The following is a 15,920-nucleotide window of genomic DNA, read 5'->3' on the forward strand; positions in this document are numbered from 1 at the left end:
GGACTACTGTGACCTCAAAATTAGAGCTTCCACACAAGAAAAACATCATGACCTCTCTGTGGCCTTCTGTAGCACAGCTGCAGCAGACATGGCCGTCGCAGGTTCTCAGGTACTGCCGAGAAAATATATCTGCGGAAATATCTTAACCGTGTGATTTATTTTACAACATATTTGGGCAAATCGGTGGATTCTTAAAGATTCAACCTCCTTAAAAAAATTCCGAAAGAAATGTTTTTCCTATTGAATTAATTGAGTGATATTTTATGGCGTGGCTTGTAAGTGAACCTTGTTTTGATTTCGGAGACGTTCATTTAACCTGATACCCTAAATTTCACTCTTCTCACCTGAACATTTGTGACTTTATAAGTGGTGAGTGTGTTGTATTTTTATGTCGGTTCATGGATGTGGAAGCTGCTGGCACCTCCTCATAACCCCTCGCTAAGTAGCATGTCATCAAGTGATAGTGTTGCCTAAAAATGCAACCGTTCTGCCAGAATCCCGCAGTGGAGGTGTGGGTCACCGAACTGTGCATGTGTTTTCACACATGGACCGTCAAGATAATGCGGTAGAGGAGCATTTCATTTGTCCTCTTGGGGAAGTTTTGATTGCTCATGTCCATTAGTCCCGTTTGCTATTTATTATGGTAAATTTTTTGCTATTTATTATGACTTTGAAGTTGCATGCCTGAATACCTGGTCTCAACAGGGTCTGTTGTGGGATGTCAACTCGGGGGGGTGGGGGGGGCAGGGTCAATTCAGCCATTAAAGGCAAAAACAGGGCTGGTGCTGATCATTCGTCAAACTAATTGACGTTATTGTTAGTTATGGCAGGAAGATAGACTAGTGGTCAAACTTTTGGAAAAGCTTCTAGTAGATTACAGCACTTTATTCAATTGTTGCTCCAGTCGCTTATTTAATCATCCAATGTATGATATTCGTTACACGTTTTGATTGTTTATAAACATAACCGCCAATATTCGTGTAACGATGCCAAAAATGCTGGGTGTTTCCACAGTTTTGGCCACTGATGTAGCTAAATGGCTCTCTGGTAACTAGTTGCTTTTCAGACCATCCTGTGTAAGGGTTTTGTAAGCTGTCCTTGTGCAGTGTCTATCACCAGATGTCTGTGTGATGGGGAGACCAAACCTCTGAGTTGGGAGCATTCCCAGAACTTGCCTGTAAAACTCTGTCCAGCCCGGGCAGCTGGGGTATCTCTGGAGACAGCAGCCTAGTCAAGGCTGAGAGGTTCTACTGAATTCGCTTGGCAGACATGCGGCCCAAAACTTCTCCATTTCAGGAGGAGAATCCCCTTTTAATGTTTTAGCATATCGACTAACGAGACCGTGGAGGAGGCTCTCGATGAGTTTTTCGGAAGTCGGCCCCACCATAGTGCCAAACTATCTCAGTCTCGCCGTTGGCCTGCGGTGACTATAATTTGGATTAAATAGGTCTAGGAGTCACAATTTTCCAATTGTGGCCATTAGTTATGCATCTTTGAGTAGAAATCTAACCAATCGTATATAATGGTGATGGACGAGCATCTCAGTTGCCGGTCATCTGATTCCTCTTTCAGATCCGTTCTGTCACTAGCGGGGACAGCGTGGTCCAGTTCATCTTTTACCAACCCATAATCCACCGCTGGAGGGAGACGGACTTCTTCCCTTGCTCAGTGACCTGTGGTGGAGGTAAGAGGTTCTGTCTTCATGCTAATAGAGATGGATGCATGTGCTGCAGTTGTGTTCTTGTATTCTCTACACTCTGCTTTTGAAGACCTTCTCTTTCTTTCAGTTTGTACTAGATGCCTGATTATTCTTCTCCTTAGTCCGAAGTTTCCTTCTGAGTTTTCTTAGCTATGAAAATACAGTAAAGGCGGAAACCAATGTGCACAGTTCGTGAATGAAGCTTCCCGTCTCAGTTAGCAGACGTATGACTAGTTACTGTTCTGATTGTTACACTGTAGCGCTTTAAATAGAAGATGCCATTTACCTAAAGGATTCAGATGTGGGGGGGGGGGGTGAGTATAGTGGAGAAAGAAGTGGACTTGTACAAAAAAAAATCAGTTATATAAACAGTTTAAGGTCGCTATGGACGAAAATCGATGGTGGGAAATTAGCAGTAATAATAAACTAAAATAAATGAAAAGCAGTAACAATTATAATGTGTGTAGTCTGTCTCGCTTGAATACCTGCATTTCCTTGGCTGTGATTGCCCTTCCCTGACTGTGATTGCCCTTCCCTGGCTGTGATTGCCCTTCCCTGGCTGTGATTGCCCTTCCCTGGCTGTGATTGCCCTTCCCTGACTGTGATTGCCCTTCCCTGGCTGTGATTGCCCTTCCCTGACTGTGATTGCCCTTCCCTGACTGTGATTGCCCGCAGGGTATCAGCTGACATCAGCGGAGTGCTATGACTTGCGCGGAAGCCGCGTTGTGGCAGACCAGTACTGCCACTACTACCCTGAAAATGTGAAACCCAAGCCCAAACTGCAGGAGTGCAACATGGACCCTTGCCCTGCGAGGTTGGAGCACAGACTCATTCACACCTCGGCAACACACATAGACATTGAATCATAGCCTAAAAAATTTTGGAGGCTCACAGTGTGTGAACGCCTAATGCCTTTTATTGAATTAAGTGTTTTATTGCGTCCGTGGGAGTCTGTACATCCGGTAGTTTGACTAGTTTATATAGAGCTGGTAGGTGCTGCTGATTGGACGAGGCCAGTCAGAACCTCTCAGATGTCGTTCAGGCCTGTACACTCTTGAACCCTATCAGTAGGCAACTGGAAACTGAAACGCTTTTCAGTTTATCAGTTTTTAACATTCCCTCTTATTTGTAACAGCGACGGCTACAAGCAAATCATGCCCTATGACCTCTATCACCCTCTTCCGAGGTACGTGAAACAGGTCAATTGTCACTTCCTCACTGTCACTTTCACCGAGAACGGTGTTGCACATTTCACATTTTCTCACGGTCCGAAACACAACTGAGGGTAGAGAGCGGGTGTTCTGAACCATTTCACATGCCCAGTTCATTGACACCATTTAGGCATGTGAAGAAAGCATAGAATATTCAGTGATTGTGACTGATTGTACAATAGGAGGTGGTGAAGTTAATCTAACACACATTTTGTTTTCATATGAAGTGTTTGGACTCGGTCCTCGGGGACCCCCAGACGGTCCACATTTTTATTCCCTCCCAACTCCCCGGTAATGTGGACTTTCTGGCAGGGAGCTGGGAGGGAGCAAAAACGTGGATCGTCTGGGGGTCCCCGAGGACCGGGTCGGGAAACACTGTTTTACTGCATTTCTGGGGTTTTTTTCTAATCATGGTTCTCTTTAGTCCATCCAGCACATTGTGCACAGTTCACTGATATACTTTTCGATATTGTTTTCACATGTTTCACAAGTTTGCAGAAATATGTGCGCTAACTTATATGTGTAAGAGCTTGCTTTATATACTGTAATATGTTGTGTGTGAGTCCATTTGTGCGTGTGTGTGTGTGTGTTTATGTGTGTGTTCATGTGAGTCTAACCTGACCTTGACCCTGACCGTTTACAGGTGGGAGAGCAGCCCCTGGACGGCCTGTTCCATGTCCTGTGGAGGGGGGGTCCAGAGTCGCACTGTGTCATGCGTGGAAGAGGACATCCAGGGTACTGTCACCCCCGCGGAGGAGTGGAAGTGCCTGTATTCGCCCAAGATGGCCGTCGTGCAGTCCTGCAACATCTTTGACTGCCCCACCTGGCTGGCGCAGGAGTGGTCAGCTGTAAGTTGTGTCTCCGGCACACTCGGATCGGCGCTGCGGCTGAAATGAGTAATACAGCGCAGGCGGAGTGTGTTTAGACAGACGGTTCACATTAAACAAATAAAACATAGCATCCAACCTCTCGGCCTATAAATACGTGGCACTAATCAGGATGTAAAACGCATTACAAGAACAAATGAACCGTACTTCCCATAAATATATAGTACCGAAGGATGAGTGTGTGTGTTTGAGTTTTATGTGTATAGATTTGCAGGCTGAATGTAATAAAATGTGAAAGTCATTCGTGCCTTCGTTACTAGGGAATTTCCCTTGGTCACTGGTGTATCCTAGTATGAATGAAGCCCATAGGCTTGTGTTTTACGGCCCTGGATTCGTCCCAGTAGTTGGCTGGAGGTCCTACCAGAAGTCTGGGTCATCTACAGGCCGAGCTAATTGTGGCCTGTGGGTTGTTAATTGCTCATTTCTGGGTGCCCTGTGGTGTTGTGATTGAAGCACAGAAGGTCAGTGTAACCTCAACCTCCATCACCGCTACACCACTGTAACCGCACATGACACAGTAGTATATTAATCTCTGTTCAGCTGTATATTAATCTCTGTTACCACTGAACACATCGCAGTGGTCACATGTGTTAATTAGCCAAAAAAGGTGAAAGGGCAACAAATTTTGTCTTCTGGGCCATTCTCTGGCGGGACAACCCACATGTGTGAAAGCCCCCCCCCCTCCCAATCTGGGCAAGGCTCCAGAGCTTGAGAAATATGGCTGCTAAAGTAAACAGCAGGTGAACTTCACACCCCCGGATAAATTATTCGCAGTGACCTGAGACGCCCCTAAACACATCCAAAACATGCAGACTATTAATTAAGGCCTCAGAATTGACCCACTCCACCACAATCACGGCTGTTGAGTTACAGCTTTAGAAAAGCACACGATTCCTGTTGAGGATTAACAGGTGGTCGGGGGAGGCGGGCTACTTCCTCAGGTTTGGCGGTTGGCCACAGGTCAGCGAGGCCCCTCCCCTTTCGGTCCTGTTCTGTTTTCATGGTGAAGTTCATTTCCTTCCTACTTTCCTCTGGCAAACGCAGCTGGAGACCACTGAGCCAGACTTGTGGCTCGCTAAAACCCAGGGTGCTGTTTGCCCTCTAAATTCCTCTCACTGAACTCCCCTTAAATACTTAGCAAGGCATGTGTGAATGCACTCTCTCCAGGCAGGTAGTCTATGGGAATTCTCATTTTCCTGCCTTTATTTTATATCGTCATAGCCTGGTATCATCACCGAATACCCTTGCCCATGTTCATAAAGACAAAGCCGTTATGTTAATTTCCTTCATCAAACTGATATTAAAACTGACCTCTCAGATATCTTTTCCCTGTCAGACCTTGGGAAGAAACAAGTTGCCCTACTGTGCTGCCATGTTCTCCCCTGTCATGTGACATGTTCTCCACAATGAGCTCCATGTCAGGTGACCTGGTGTCGCCGAATGGCTGCAATTTGGCAAAGCCCAACCAAAACTGATGCTATATGGCATAGTGATAGACAAGGGCAGCTCATGCACTTCATCTTGACAGCACGATAACTTATAAAGTAATCGGATGATCAAAATGGACTATCTAATAACTATGACTGTGGTAAGCTATTGGTTGGTTTGTTTTCAAATTTTTTTTTTTGAGATGGTAATTTTGATAAAGATTAAATGCCCTGGTGTTGCAGTTTTATCATCTGTTTGTTACGAATATCCGTGATATTTGGGTGTGTTATTTATACCTCAACACCAAAGCAATGCTTTGTGCTGTTCATAAGCCTAGCTGATTCTAAACCAGATACTTAGTAACATAGTAAAAGTACGGGTTTGGAACCCGAAATTTGTTTGCTCCCAGCCAGACTTGTAGCCAGCAGGTAGACCCCCCTTGAAATTTGCTTCCCCCCCTCCCCCCCAAAATTCATTTCTGGCCACAGGCATGCCCCAAACAGGGTAGCGTTGTTGAAAGTCGGTAACATTTTTCGTTGGAGGACACAAATAACTTGCACAATTGCCCAGAATTGTGGAAACACTTCCAAGTTTTACAGATTGCAGAACTTTGTTAAACTGTTGCTCCAGTTACTTATTTGATTGTCCAGTGTATGATATTTGTAACATTCTCTGTTGTTTATAGACATTACCGCCAGTATTCGTGTAGCGGAATGCCAAAAATGGTAGGTGTTTCCACAATTTTGGCCGCTGGTGTAGTTACTCAGCTGCTACTCAAGAACAAATCATGAGCTAGCATATAAAATTATGAAATGCATGAAACGTCATGATTGTTTTCTGATGAACAAACATTAATTAATGTTTTATTATTAATTAATTATTATTATTTGTGTCCCGTAAAGTAAGGTGTTACCTGAAAGTCTTTTTGCTCTTGTCCCATACTCTCTGCCCTCCCCACTCCCCCAGTGCACGGTGACTTGTGGCCAGGGCTTGCGGTACAGGGTAGTGCTCTGCGTGGATCACCGGGGTCTCCACGCTGGAGGCTGCGACGCCAAGACCAAGCCACACATCAAGGAGGACTGCCTGGTCACAGTACCCTGCTACAAGCCTGCGGGTGGGTGGTCCCAGTCCCTGTGTGCCCACTACTGGCACTAAAACGAGCATGTATATATATACACACACACCTGCACACACACATGCACGCAAAAGTGCGACAGTAGACCACAAAGTCCGCAAATAAAAGCATGTATGACTTTCACGGATTGCAGAGAAGCTCCCGGTGGAAGCCAAGCCTCCCTGGTTCAAGCAGGCCCAGGAGCTGGATGAGGAGACAGTCGTGACTGAGGAGCCCACGTAAGTATGGGTTCAGCCACCTGATCGAGGTCACCTGACCAGGAAGGCGAGAATTAGCACGTGACTGTAATGATAGGCCAGGGAGGCCTGTAAACCTATGTATTTGTCAGAGGGTTTCTCTTATCTTTGGGTATCAGTTTATCATATGTCAGCAAAAAAAAAGAGTACGCTTGCTTGGAACGGGGGCTGTACCTTCAAGAGTCTGCCAATTGTACACTAGCTGTAGGTAAACGTACTTTTTAGCCTATTTTTATGGTACATAAATAGACTCTGAGGAACATCCTCAAAGTACAAACAGTATTAATGTACCCCCAATGGTACAAAAATGTTCCTCACAGTCCATTTCTGTACTTTAAAAGGTACATTTACCCTTGAGGGTACAGCCCTAGTGACAAGCAAGGGTATAAATTTGTATGCTTTTTTTTTTTCCTCGCTGTGTATATGCATGTGTTTGGGATGTGCATATACGTTTGTCTGTATTTCACCCTGTGTGTGTCTAGGTGTTAGTAGCTTGTGACAGCATTCTGGAGCTTTCTTCAACTCATATGGCAAGATGTACATATTAAAAGATGTAAAAAATTACGAGAAGCAGCTCTTCGAGGTCTGCCGTTGACCTTGTGTCGAGCTTCTCCCATCCCTGGCTCAGGTCACACTCACCGACAGGCACCAATGCTAACCGCTACCTTAGCTAGCTCCTCGCTGACCACTGGCTTAGCTGACATCGCTGACCACCCACATCCCCCCACCCCGCTTACCGTGAGCTAATGAGCAGATGTATTTCTCCCAGACTCCCCCGACCTGCGAAAAGGTCACGTTAATGTCTTTCATTTTGCCGTTGCTGTGGTCCTCTGGGTAAAAGCTCCTGCCAAACAAATTATTGTAATAAATAAATAAGATCCAGAAGGTAATATGATTTCCATAAATATGTGCGGAGGAATAGGTGGATGGCAGGTGTCACGCTCGCCGAATGCGTGTTCTGGGGAAGTCATTACATGTGCGAGCAGGTAATGATTTACGGAGAGAAATCTTGCTGGGCAGCTTTATCTCCAGATGCTTTATATGCAAAGCCCAGAACCTGGATCATTAAATATCCATTTTTAAATGTAACAGTGTGTCGTGGGGTAAAAAAATCGTGACACAGATATGTTTGCAATATGGTGCTAATCCAAAAGCTGCTGTTCACCTGGTGGTTGATTTTAGCCCGTTCAACCGTGACCTTCAAACCAACCACTCTCATTAGTTTCCCACTTAACCTGCTACATTCAATTGTGTGAATTCATTTTTGTGTGGTACCTTTGACAATAGTTTCCTCCGGCTACCTCCCACACAGTACAAACTGGAAGTTGCCTGTAGAGTATGATTGTGTGCGTGTGCCCGTCCATAGACTGGTATCTCATCTAATTTAATCCCTAACCTTGTGCCCAGTGCTGCATGGTTATTTAATGCATTACTTAAGAGTGTACTACTACATTACTTGTGCCCCCTCAAGTAAAGAGTAATCTATTATTTTTCTGTTTGTGAGGAGTTAATCTTTCAAATTATGAAATAATTTCACATAACTTGCTGTGGATAAGGAAGCAGCAGCCATATCTGCCTGCCACATGCTGAAGGATTCTGGCATGTGAGGATAGAAGGCGGACATTCCTGCTGTAGACTTATTGTTCCTCTCTGTTGGGACGGGAAGCCAGCTGCTGGCCCAACACACTCGTGAACACCCTCTCACGCTCATGCATACCTGCTCACACTCATGTACACCCGCTCACGCTTGTGTACACCCATTCACACTCATGCATACCCCTCATGCACACCCACTCACACTGGTGCACACTCTCTCACGCTCATGCATACCTGCTCACACTCGTGCACACCATCTCACGCTTGTGTACACCCATTCACACTCATGCATACCCCTCATGCACACCCACTCACACTGGTGCACATTCTCTCATGCTCATGCACACCTGCTCACACTGGTGCACACCCTCTCATGCTCATGCACACCCGCTCACGCTGGTGAACACCCTCTCATGCTCATGCACACCCGCTCACACTGGTGCACACCCTCTCATGCTCATGCACACCCGCTAACGCTGGTGCACAGCCGCTCATGCTCATGCACACCTGCTCACGCTGGTGCACACCCGCTAACGCTGGTGCACAGCCTCTCATGCTCATGCACACCCTCTCATGCTCATGCACTCGTGCTCACGCTGGTGCACACCCTCTCATGCTCGTGCACACCCTCTCATGCTCGTGCACTCCTGCTCCTGCTGGTGCACACCCTCCCATGCTCATGCACACCCTCTCATTCTCATGCACACCCTCTCATGCTCGTGCACACCCTCTCATGCTCGTGCACTCCTGCTCCTGCTGGTGCACACCCTCCCATGCTCATGCACACCCTCTCATTCTCATGCACACCCTCTCATGCTCATGCACACCCTCTCATGCTCATGCACACCTGCTAACGCTGGTGCACACCCTCTCATGCTCATGCACACCCTCTCATGCTCGTGCACTCCTGCTCACGCTGGTGCACACCCTCTCATGCTCATGCACACCCACTCACTCCTAGTGCACACCCTCTCATGCTCATGCACACCCGCTAACGCTGGTGCACAGCCTCTCATGCACACCCTCTCATGCTCGTGCACTCCTGCTCACGCTGGTGCACACCCTCTCATGCTCATGCACACCCTCTCATGCTCATGCACACATGTCATCCTCGTCGTTTCCATGAGCATGTTTGTTGCTGACAGTGTATAAATTACCATAGCTGCAATGAATAAACTTAATGGAAACGACATAAGTAACATATAAAGCAAATCTACCATAAAACACTAAATGCCTATTTGCTATCTGCTAGCTTAGCCAAAGATATACTGTATACTTCTGCTAATTACTTGCACCCTTCGGACTGTGTAATTGAACTTGAAGTTTTCTGTGTCTGACATATGTTACTCTCAGTGGGGGCAGATGTACTTCCAGGGTTTGACTTATGGGATTCACCCAAAAATGGGGAAAATCAGTGCGTTTTTCACTGTTGTGGTTACGGCTCTCATAACGAGTGCTGTATGTTTGTGTGGTAAATCTTACCTCATGAAACACACATCATATTACTGAGTGACTCACAGTATCAGTCATCCCATATAACTGTCAGTATCACACATCCCATATTACTGTGTAACTCACAATATCACACCTTTCATATCACTGTATAACTCACAATATCACACATCTCATATGACTGTATAGCTCACAGTATCACACATCCCATATGACTATCACTCACAGTATCCCACATTCCATATGACCATATCACTCACAGTATAACTAATCCACTCATATCACAGTATCACACATCTCATGGTGCCACATGCATAACACTCTTTAGTTAACAGGAATCAGACTTTTCCCCCGGTTTAATTCTGCTCCACTTCGAGCCAGAAGAGCTCTGTGATTGGACGATGCAGTCACCCAGATGTCAATCAGTAATCACTGGTGATTGGCGGAGCACACGGTGCAGCAGCCTGTTCTGGAGTATTCATATACATGAGCTCTCTTCCCGGCTTCCCAACATAGATCATAGCTGTGGGAGAGAAATACATCATCAGGGGTCAAGTGGGGGGGGGGGGAGAGTTCCTGCCTGCCTGCCAGGGCTCGTTTTCCGCTCTCGCCGTTCCTCTTTTATATTTTGATGGCTCTTCTGCTCATTCACATCTGGCCTGCATGACGAGAGTGTTTCTCTTTGCTGGAGTGGAATCAGGACGGCCGCGATGTAACTTTAATAAACATGGATTCTGGAACACCGCCCACGTAGTCGTCCTCCTTTATCTCTATGGGCCGAACTCCTTTGCTCCTCAAACACCTGCTGCTTTTGACGGTAACAAGTGCCGCCCAGGTTGTCTTGTTCATTGGTGATATTTGCCTTCTGCCTCATTACCGAAAAACCTCTGATCCCACGTCTGGTCTGAGTTTGGACCCCAAAGATTCTCGTCTATTTCTGCTTCACGACTAAATCTGTTGACGGTTCTCTTTAGCCCCATATTGTACTTCTGAAGACGCGCTGGCAATAGAACAGGCCGCTTTTCACGAAGGCCAATAAAGGCAACCGATCTGAAAGTATTTCCCGTCTGAAATCCATTCTTAAATACCGAGCCTGACGAGGCATCAAACGGACCCGTCCAAAAAAAGGCCCGGCGTCTAATGCTTCGCAGCTGTTCAATTAACTGTGGGAGGACTGGATTTCAGAAATACTTACTCCGTTTATGAACTTAGTGGCAAATGACGAAAATGCGTGGAGTAGTTAAGGAAAAAAAAAGCAGATGAGAAATGGACGTCTTGGAACATTTTTTATTGACACTACAATTGAACGTTTACTGGATCTGGCTAATAAAGTAAATAGTTTATATGACAGATTTACAAGTAAACAGTATTTTGTGTAAGGTGGAGTGAATGGTACCCTAATCACCTTTTTAGACAGGGGATGATGTAAATTAGTTTAGACTAAATTTAGACTTAGACTTGTAATGAATACCTGTATGAGGTCCTGCTGGTGATCTGTGATGTGTGTACACTGTACATATGTGCATATGTGATGCCTGCTTGCATTTGTTTATATTTAGGTTCATCCCTGGGCCATGGTCCCGGTGCAGCAGGTCATGCGGTGTTGGCACGCAGCAGCGCAGCCTGAAGTGCCAGGTCCTGCTCTCCTTCTCCCAGGCGGTGGCCGACCTCCCGGACGACGAGTGCGACGGTCCCAAGCCCCCCGGTGTCCGGCCGTGCTACCGCAGCCCTTGCTGGGGCCCCGGGGTGGGAGTGTGGGGGAAGGAGGAGAGGCAGGGGGAGAGCCAGGAGGGAGCGGTCGCACGGCCGGACAGAGAGGACCTCCTCGACTGGGAGTACGAGGGCTTCACGGAGTGTTCCGAGAGCTGCGGAGGAGGTATGGACACGTGCGTCTTTTGGCTGAAGATAAAGGGGATGGTAAACCGTGGAGGCTAAGAGGGTGATGACATCATAGAGTAGGCGCATGGAGATTAAGAAGATGCGTGAAGCAGTAGATCACCACACAGCTGAAGTTGTGACATGAGGAATATGTATGAGACCGAGTATACAATGACAAGGGGGATGTAGGATCTACTGAGCCCTGGCGTGTGTAGCTGACAGCCGGAATGCAATCCCAGTTTTCCTCTTAGGAAAGTCCCATTGCCAGGTAGCACTGCAGTCAGAGACAGGAAGCCATTATCAGAATGCTGAGGTTGACGTCTCAGGAGAAGCCTTTTTCGTTTTAGGCAATGAACCTGATTTTAATACCCAGTCAGCCCAGGTTCAGAACTGTCCACAGTGTAAATGAAAAAAGACACAGTGAAATCCGAGAGTATATAAGAGATGTTGTGATGTGTGATTGATATGTTAGTTCCCTTTGAGAAATGTTAGCATAAATATGAAATTTATGAATATGAAAACACACAGAAACAGGTATAACGCAATGCAAGAAACGTCCTGTGTTGTTGCACAGTCCATGTGTGTTTGAATCATTTTTCATCCTGATTAAAAACACCGATATCACATGGTGGCTCCGGTTGCCAGGTGTAGCAGAGATATAAAGGAATGCGGCCCACATGACCTACCCAGGGCTCTGCTACTGCAGGGGGTGTTCTTAGTAGCAGACATAACTATGGCAACGCAGAGGCCCAAAGTGTAGCGCATCTGCCGTGTCGTGTGAGGTTAAGGTCCAATCCCGTTCCCCTGCACTGACGATCTGGAAGGTCTTGGTCTTAAATACAAGTCAGTTCTGCAGAAATCAGCCTGCAGAACATAAAGGATTGCGCAGCCGTGAGTTTTTCCTGAAAGAATAATGATCGTCAACAGCTTTTGACTATTAAGACAGGTTCCTTTGATGTGCGTTTAAAGCTCAGGCATCGGCACATTGTAAAGGGTCTCTCACACGATCGCGCAGCGTTCTCCTTACAACCTTATGGTTTTTTTGCATTTCAATTAGTATTTATGTGTCTTTTTTTCATGTCAGTGAGATCCTTTCATCTTTTTCAGTTAGGCAAACGCCTGCATATGATTACGCTCGCAAGATCGGGGGGAGAACAGGACGTGTCCACATTGCCTTTTCGGTTCTCGTACTGTTCCAGTCCTGTGACGTTTGCTCATGTGATAAGGTGTGCCACTTCGGTTCATATTCCTATGCCAACACATCACTTTCAAATAAGCTCTCTCCCTCTTAAACCATCTGGTTCACAAAGCCGAGAGGAAAAAAACGCAAAGGTGTCACTTTTTTAAGCGAATCGTCCCGACAGCGAATCTTAGGCCACAAAGAATTGCAAGCGGTCAATCACACCCCCTTGGAAAGCTCATGCCATATTCTGTGGAAGTACTTTCTAATAGCCATCATTCATCATTCCTGTTTACAATTACTTGTTTATTTACATATCAAATTATCCCAGGCAGCATAGCTTTAATTTTGCACATTTTTATAAGTTTACTGAGGATTAAATCCCTTTGCTCAGGGGAAGAAAGCCCTGGAATTTGGGTCTCTGGAAAGCCAGGAAGACAATGAGCGAACACACCCGGCGGCATCGAAATAGATCGAGGTTTTGATCAGCCTAAGCAGATGTGGGCGGAACAGAATCCTTTGGTGGTCCATGGAACGGGAACTGAAAAGCAGTTTCAGGCCTCTGGTTTGAGGGCAGGTGTTGAGAGCAACTGGGGAAATTTGTGACGCAGTGCAGATGGGGTGAGCTGCGGTTTTGAAGAATATGCACCATAAATAAATGCAGTCATAAATAAAGTGACCCTCACAAGTGGGGAATGATTTATATGTAACTGTTCACTGCAGTAATTTGGGAGCGTGTGCCTGTCCAGCATCTGGGGCCACGTCAGCTGTGATTGTATGTAAATTCAATACAAACGTGTCTCAGTACAGTCTTGTCCATGCGTGTATGTGTACATACGTGCATATGACTGTTAGCTTTGTTTCTTTGCCTATTTTTGACCCCGTGTGCAGGGGTGCTTCTAGGGATATTGGGCCACCAACCCAATTATCAGAGTTTGGTAATTCAACCAACCAGTTGAGTTACTCTGTGACTGTGACTCTTTATGCGCAACTGGTTGGTTGAAACAAAATCCCGGTCTGGACTTTTATTCTCTGGACTTGAATTACCCAACTCTGCCAATTATGTTCCAAATTTCTTAGGGCCCCTGTCATCCTGTCCATGCGTCACCCCATGTGGACATGTCTCTTTGTGGTCACAGGCCTGCAGGAGGCAGTGGTGGTCTGCAGGAACAAACAGACCCGGGAGCCATCAGAGGAGGCCCTGTGTGTCAGTGCTCGCCGCCCCCCCCAAATGGTCAGAGCCTGCAACACCATGCCCTGCCCCCCCAGGTAAATGCAACCACTCCCTTTAACCCGAAAAAAATGATTTACCCTCTTCTCTGACTTATCTGATCATCCTTCCTGGCACTTTGCCTACTCAAATCAGATTAGACTCCACGCTATAGAAGATACAATTCACAGGGCAACACTAATGACATAGCAATAAAAATCACATACATAATACTGTGTGATATATGGTGGGAACGATAATAATAAAAATAATATATATCATGGGGCGGCATGGTGGTGCAGTGGTTAGCACTGCTGCCTCACACCTCTGGGACCCGGGTTCGAGTCTCCGCCTGGGTTACATGTGTGCGGAGTTTGCATGTTCTCCCCATGTCATCGTGGGGTTTCCTCTGGGTACTCCGGTTTCCCCCCACAGTCCAAAAACATGCTGAGGCTAATTGGAGTTGTTAAATTGCCCTTAGGTGTGCATGTGTGAGTGGATGGTGTGTGAGTGTGCCCTGCGATGGGCTGGCCCCCCATCCTGGGTTGTTCCCTGCCTCGTGCTCATTGCTTCCGGGATAGGCTCCGGACTACCCGCGACCCAGTAGGAAGAAGCAGTTTGGAAAATGGATGGATGGATGGACGTTTTTATATGCCGTTTGTACAATAACGATAAAAATGATATAAATGTCGTGGCCACGTTTTAATATGTTTTGGGAACAATATATCAAAATGTGACCAAACGTGGCTTCGTTTTACTAATTTGTTCCCTCATCTTAATTAAATTGTGGCAACGTTTTACTCTGGGAACTAATTAATAACACATGGCCACGATATAACTAAAACAAGGGAACGAGTTAGTACGACGTGCCCACAATTTAATACACGGTGGGAACTAAAACGTCCATGATCCCGGCATGAGAAACCCAGGATTCTTTGCTGTAGGCCGTGTAGCAAAACAGGAACAAAGGAATTAGCCTTTTGACGGCCCTCAGTCCTTTAATAAGGAAGCACTGGGGCTTGAGCTGAGTCTCAGTACGGACACGGCCCCCTCCAGACAAACGCGCGACGTGGAGGAATTCTCTTCCCCTCGAGGCGCAGCAGCCAAGCGGAAAGCAAGAGTCACTTTAACGTCCGTGTGATCTGACTTAGCCAGCATAATGGCCTTAAGTGCTTTGCAGATGACACAGAGCCCTCTGACAGCATTGCAGGACTATTGTGACTTATAAATGCCAGAGCCTCAATTTCTCTATGAACTTCCCTCGAAGGCTATTAGCAACGCAAACAAGACAAAGTGATAGTAGTAAATACTATAGTCCTACGGTGGTGGGGAAGCACACGTGGGGAGGAGTCTAATCTGATTTGTGCCTCTGGGACGGCCCACGCCGGCAGGATCCGAGCCGCCACCCCACGCGGCACTGCGTCCTCCCCGGCTCACGCGTTCTGAGAAAACCCAGAGGCCCCTTTCTGTTTTGCTAAGTTATGTTTTCAAGCACAACAGACTTTGTGTTCTGGTTGTTTCCCTTGGCTGTCAGATTCCCCATCCCCCCCACCCCTTTGCCACACGCACATCCCCTCGATGCTTTTCTTACCTCTCTGAGAGTAAGCCCCCGGTACTTACAGGGCGGGCTGTTGCTGCTCTCCATCCTCTTTTGCCGTGTGAGTGGAGAGTGTTTCTTGTACCTGGTGATAGTTTGGGAACTTACACAGATTGGGTGAGTTCCAGATTACCTAACAAAGGCTACAACCCCTCTCCCCATCCTACCTGACTCCCCAATCCCCTCCTCTATGCCCCCAGGTGGGAGTTTGGCACCTGGAGTCCGTGTTCAGCCACCTGTGGGGTGGGCCTCAGGACACGAGCCGTGGTCTGTGCTCGCCCTCGTTCCCATGGCGATAACGGGACAGTTCCGGCTGGCGAATCAGAATGCCGGCACCCCAAGCCCAGCTCCGTGCAGGCCTGCAACCGATTCGACTGCCCGCCCATGTGGGAGACTCGGGACTGGGGGCCT

At 46.9% G+C, this 15,920-nt stretch overlaps 1 protein-coding gene across 6 annotated transcripts in view; it reads left to right on the plus strand.

Moving 5' to 3' along the window:
- The window catches only part of LOC125704650 (ADAMTS-like protein 1), a 112,173-nt gene that overhangs the window by 86,512 nt on the left and 9,741 nt on the right, over nt 1-15,920 (plus strand). For 4 of the 6 annotated variants that reach the window (XM_048970528.1, XM_048970529.1, XM_048970530.1 and 1 more), the window contains 9 exons: nt 1,573-1,684; nt 2,375-2,513; nt 2,835-2,885; nt 3,554-3,758; nt 6,192-6,339; nt 6,494-6,578; nt 11,204-11,520; nt 13,842-13,971; nt 15,710-15,920. In XM_048970528.1, the coding sequence (XP_048826485.1) occupies nt 1,573-1,684; nt 2,375-2,513; nt 2,835-2,885; nt 3,554-3,758; nt 6,192-6,339; nt 6,494-6,578; nt 11,204-11,520; nt 13,842-13,971; nt 15,710-15,920 (1,398 nt within the window). Of the gene's footprint in view, nt 1-1,572; nt 1,685-2,374; nt 2,514-2,834; nt 2,886-3,553; nt 3,759-6,191; nt 6,340-6,493; nt 6,583-11,203; nt 11,521-13,841; nt 13,972-15,709 lie in introns of those variants that run through there. The other 2 variants (XM_048970533.1, XM_048970532.1) reach the window with 2 other exon arrangements.

Source organism: Brienomyrus brachyistius, chromosome 12 (assembly GCF_023856365.1).
Source record: "Brienomyrus brachyistius isolate T26 chromosome 12, BBRACH_0.4, whole genome shotgun sequence".
In the NCBI taxonomy this organism is placed as follows: Eukaryota; Metazoa; Chordata; class Actinopteri; order Osteoglossiformes; family Mormyridae; genus Brienomyrus; species Brienomyrus brachyistius.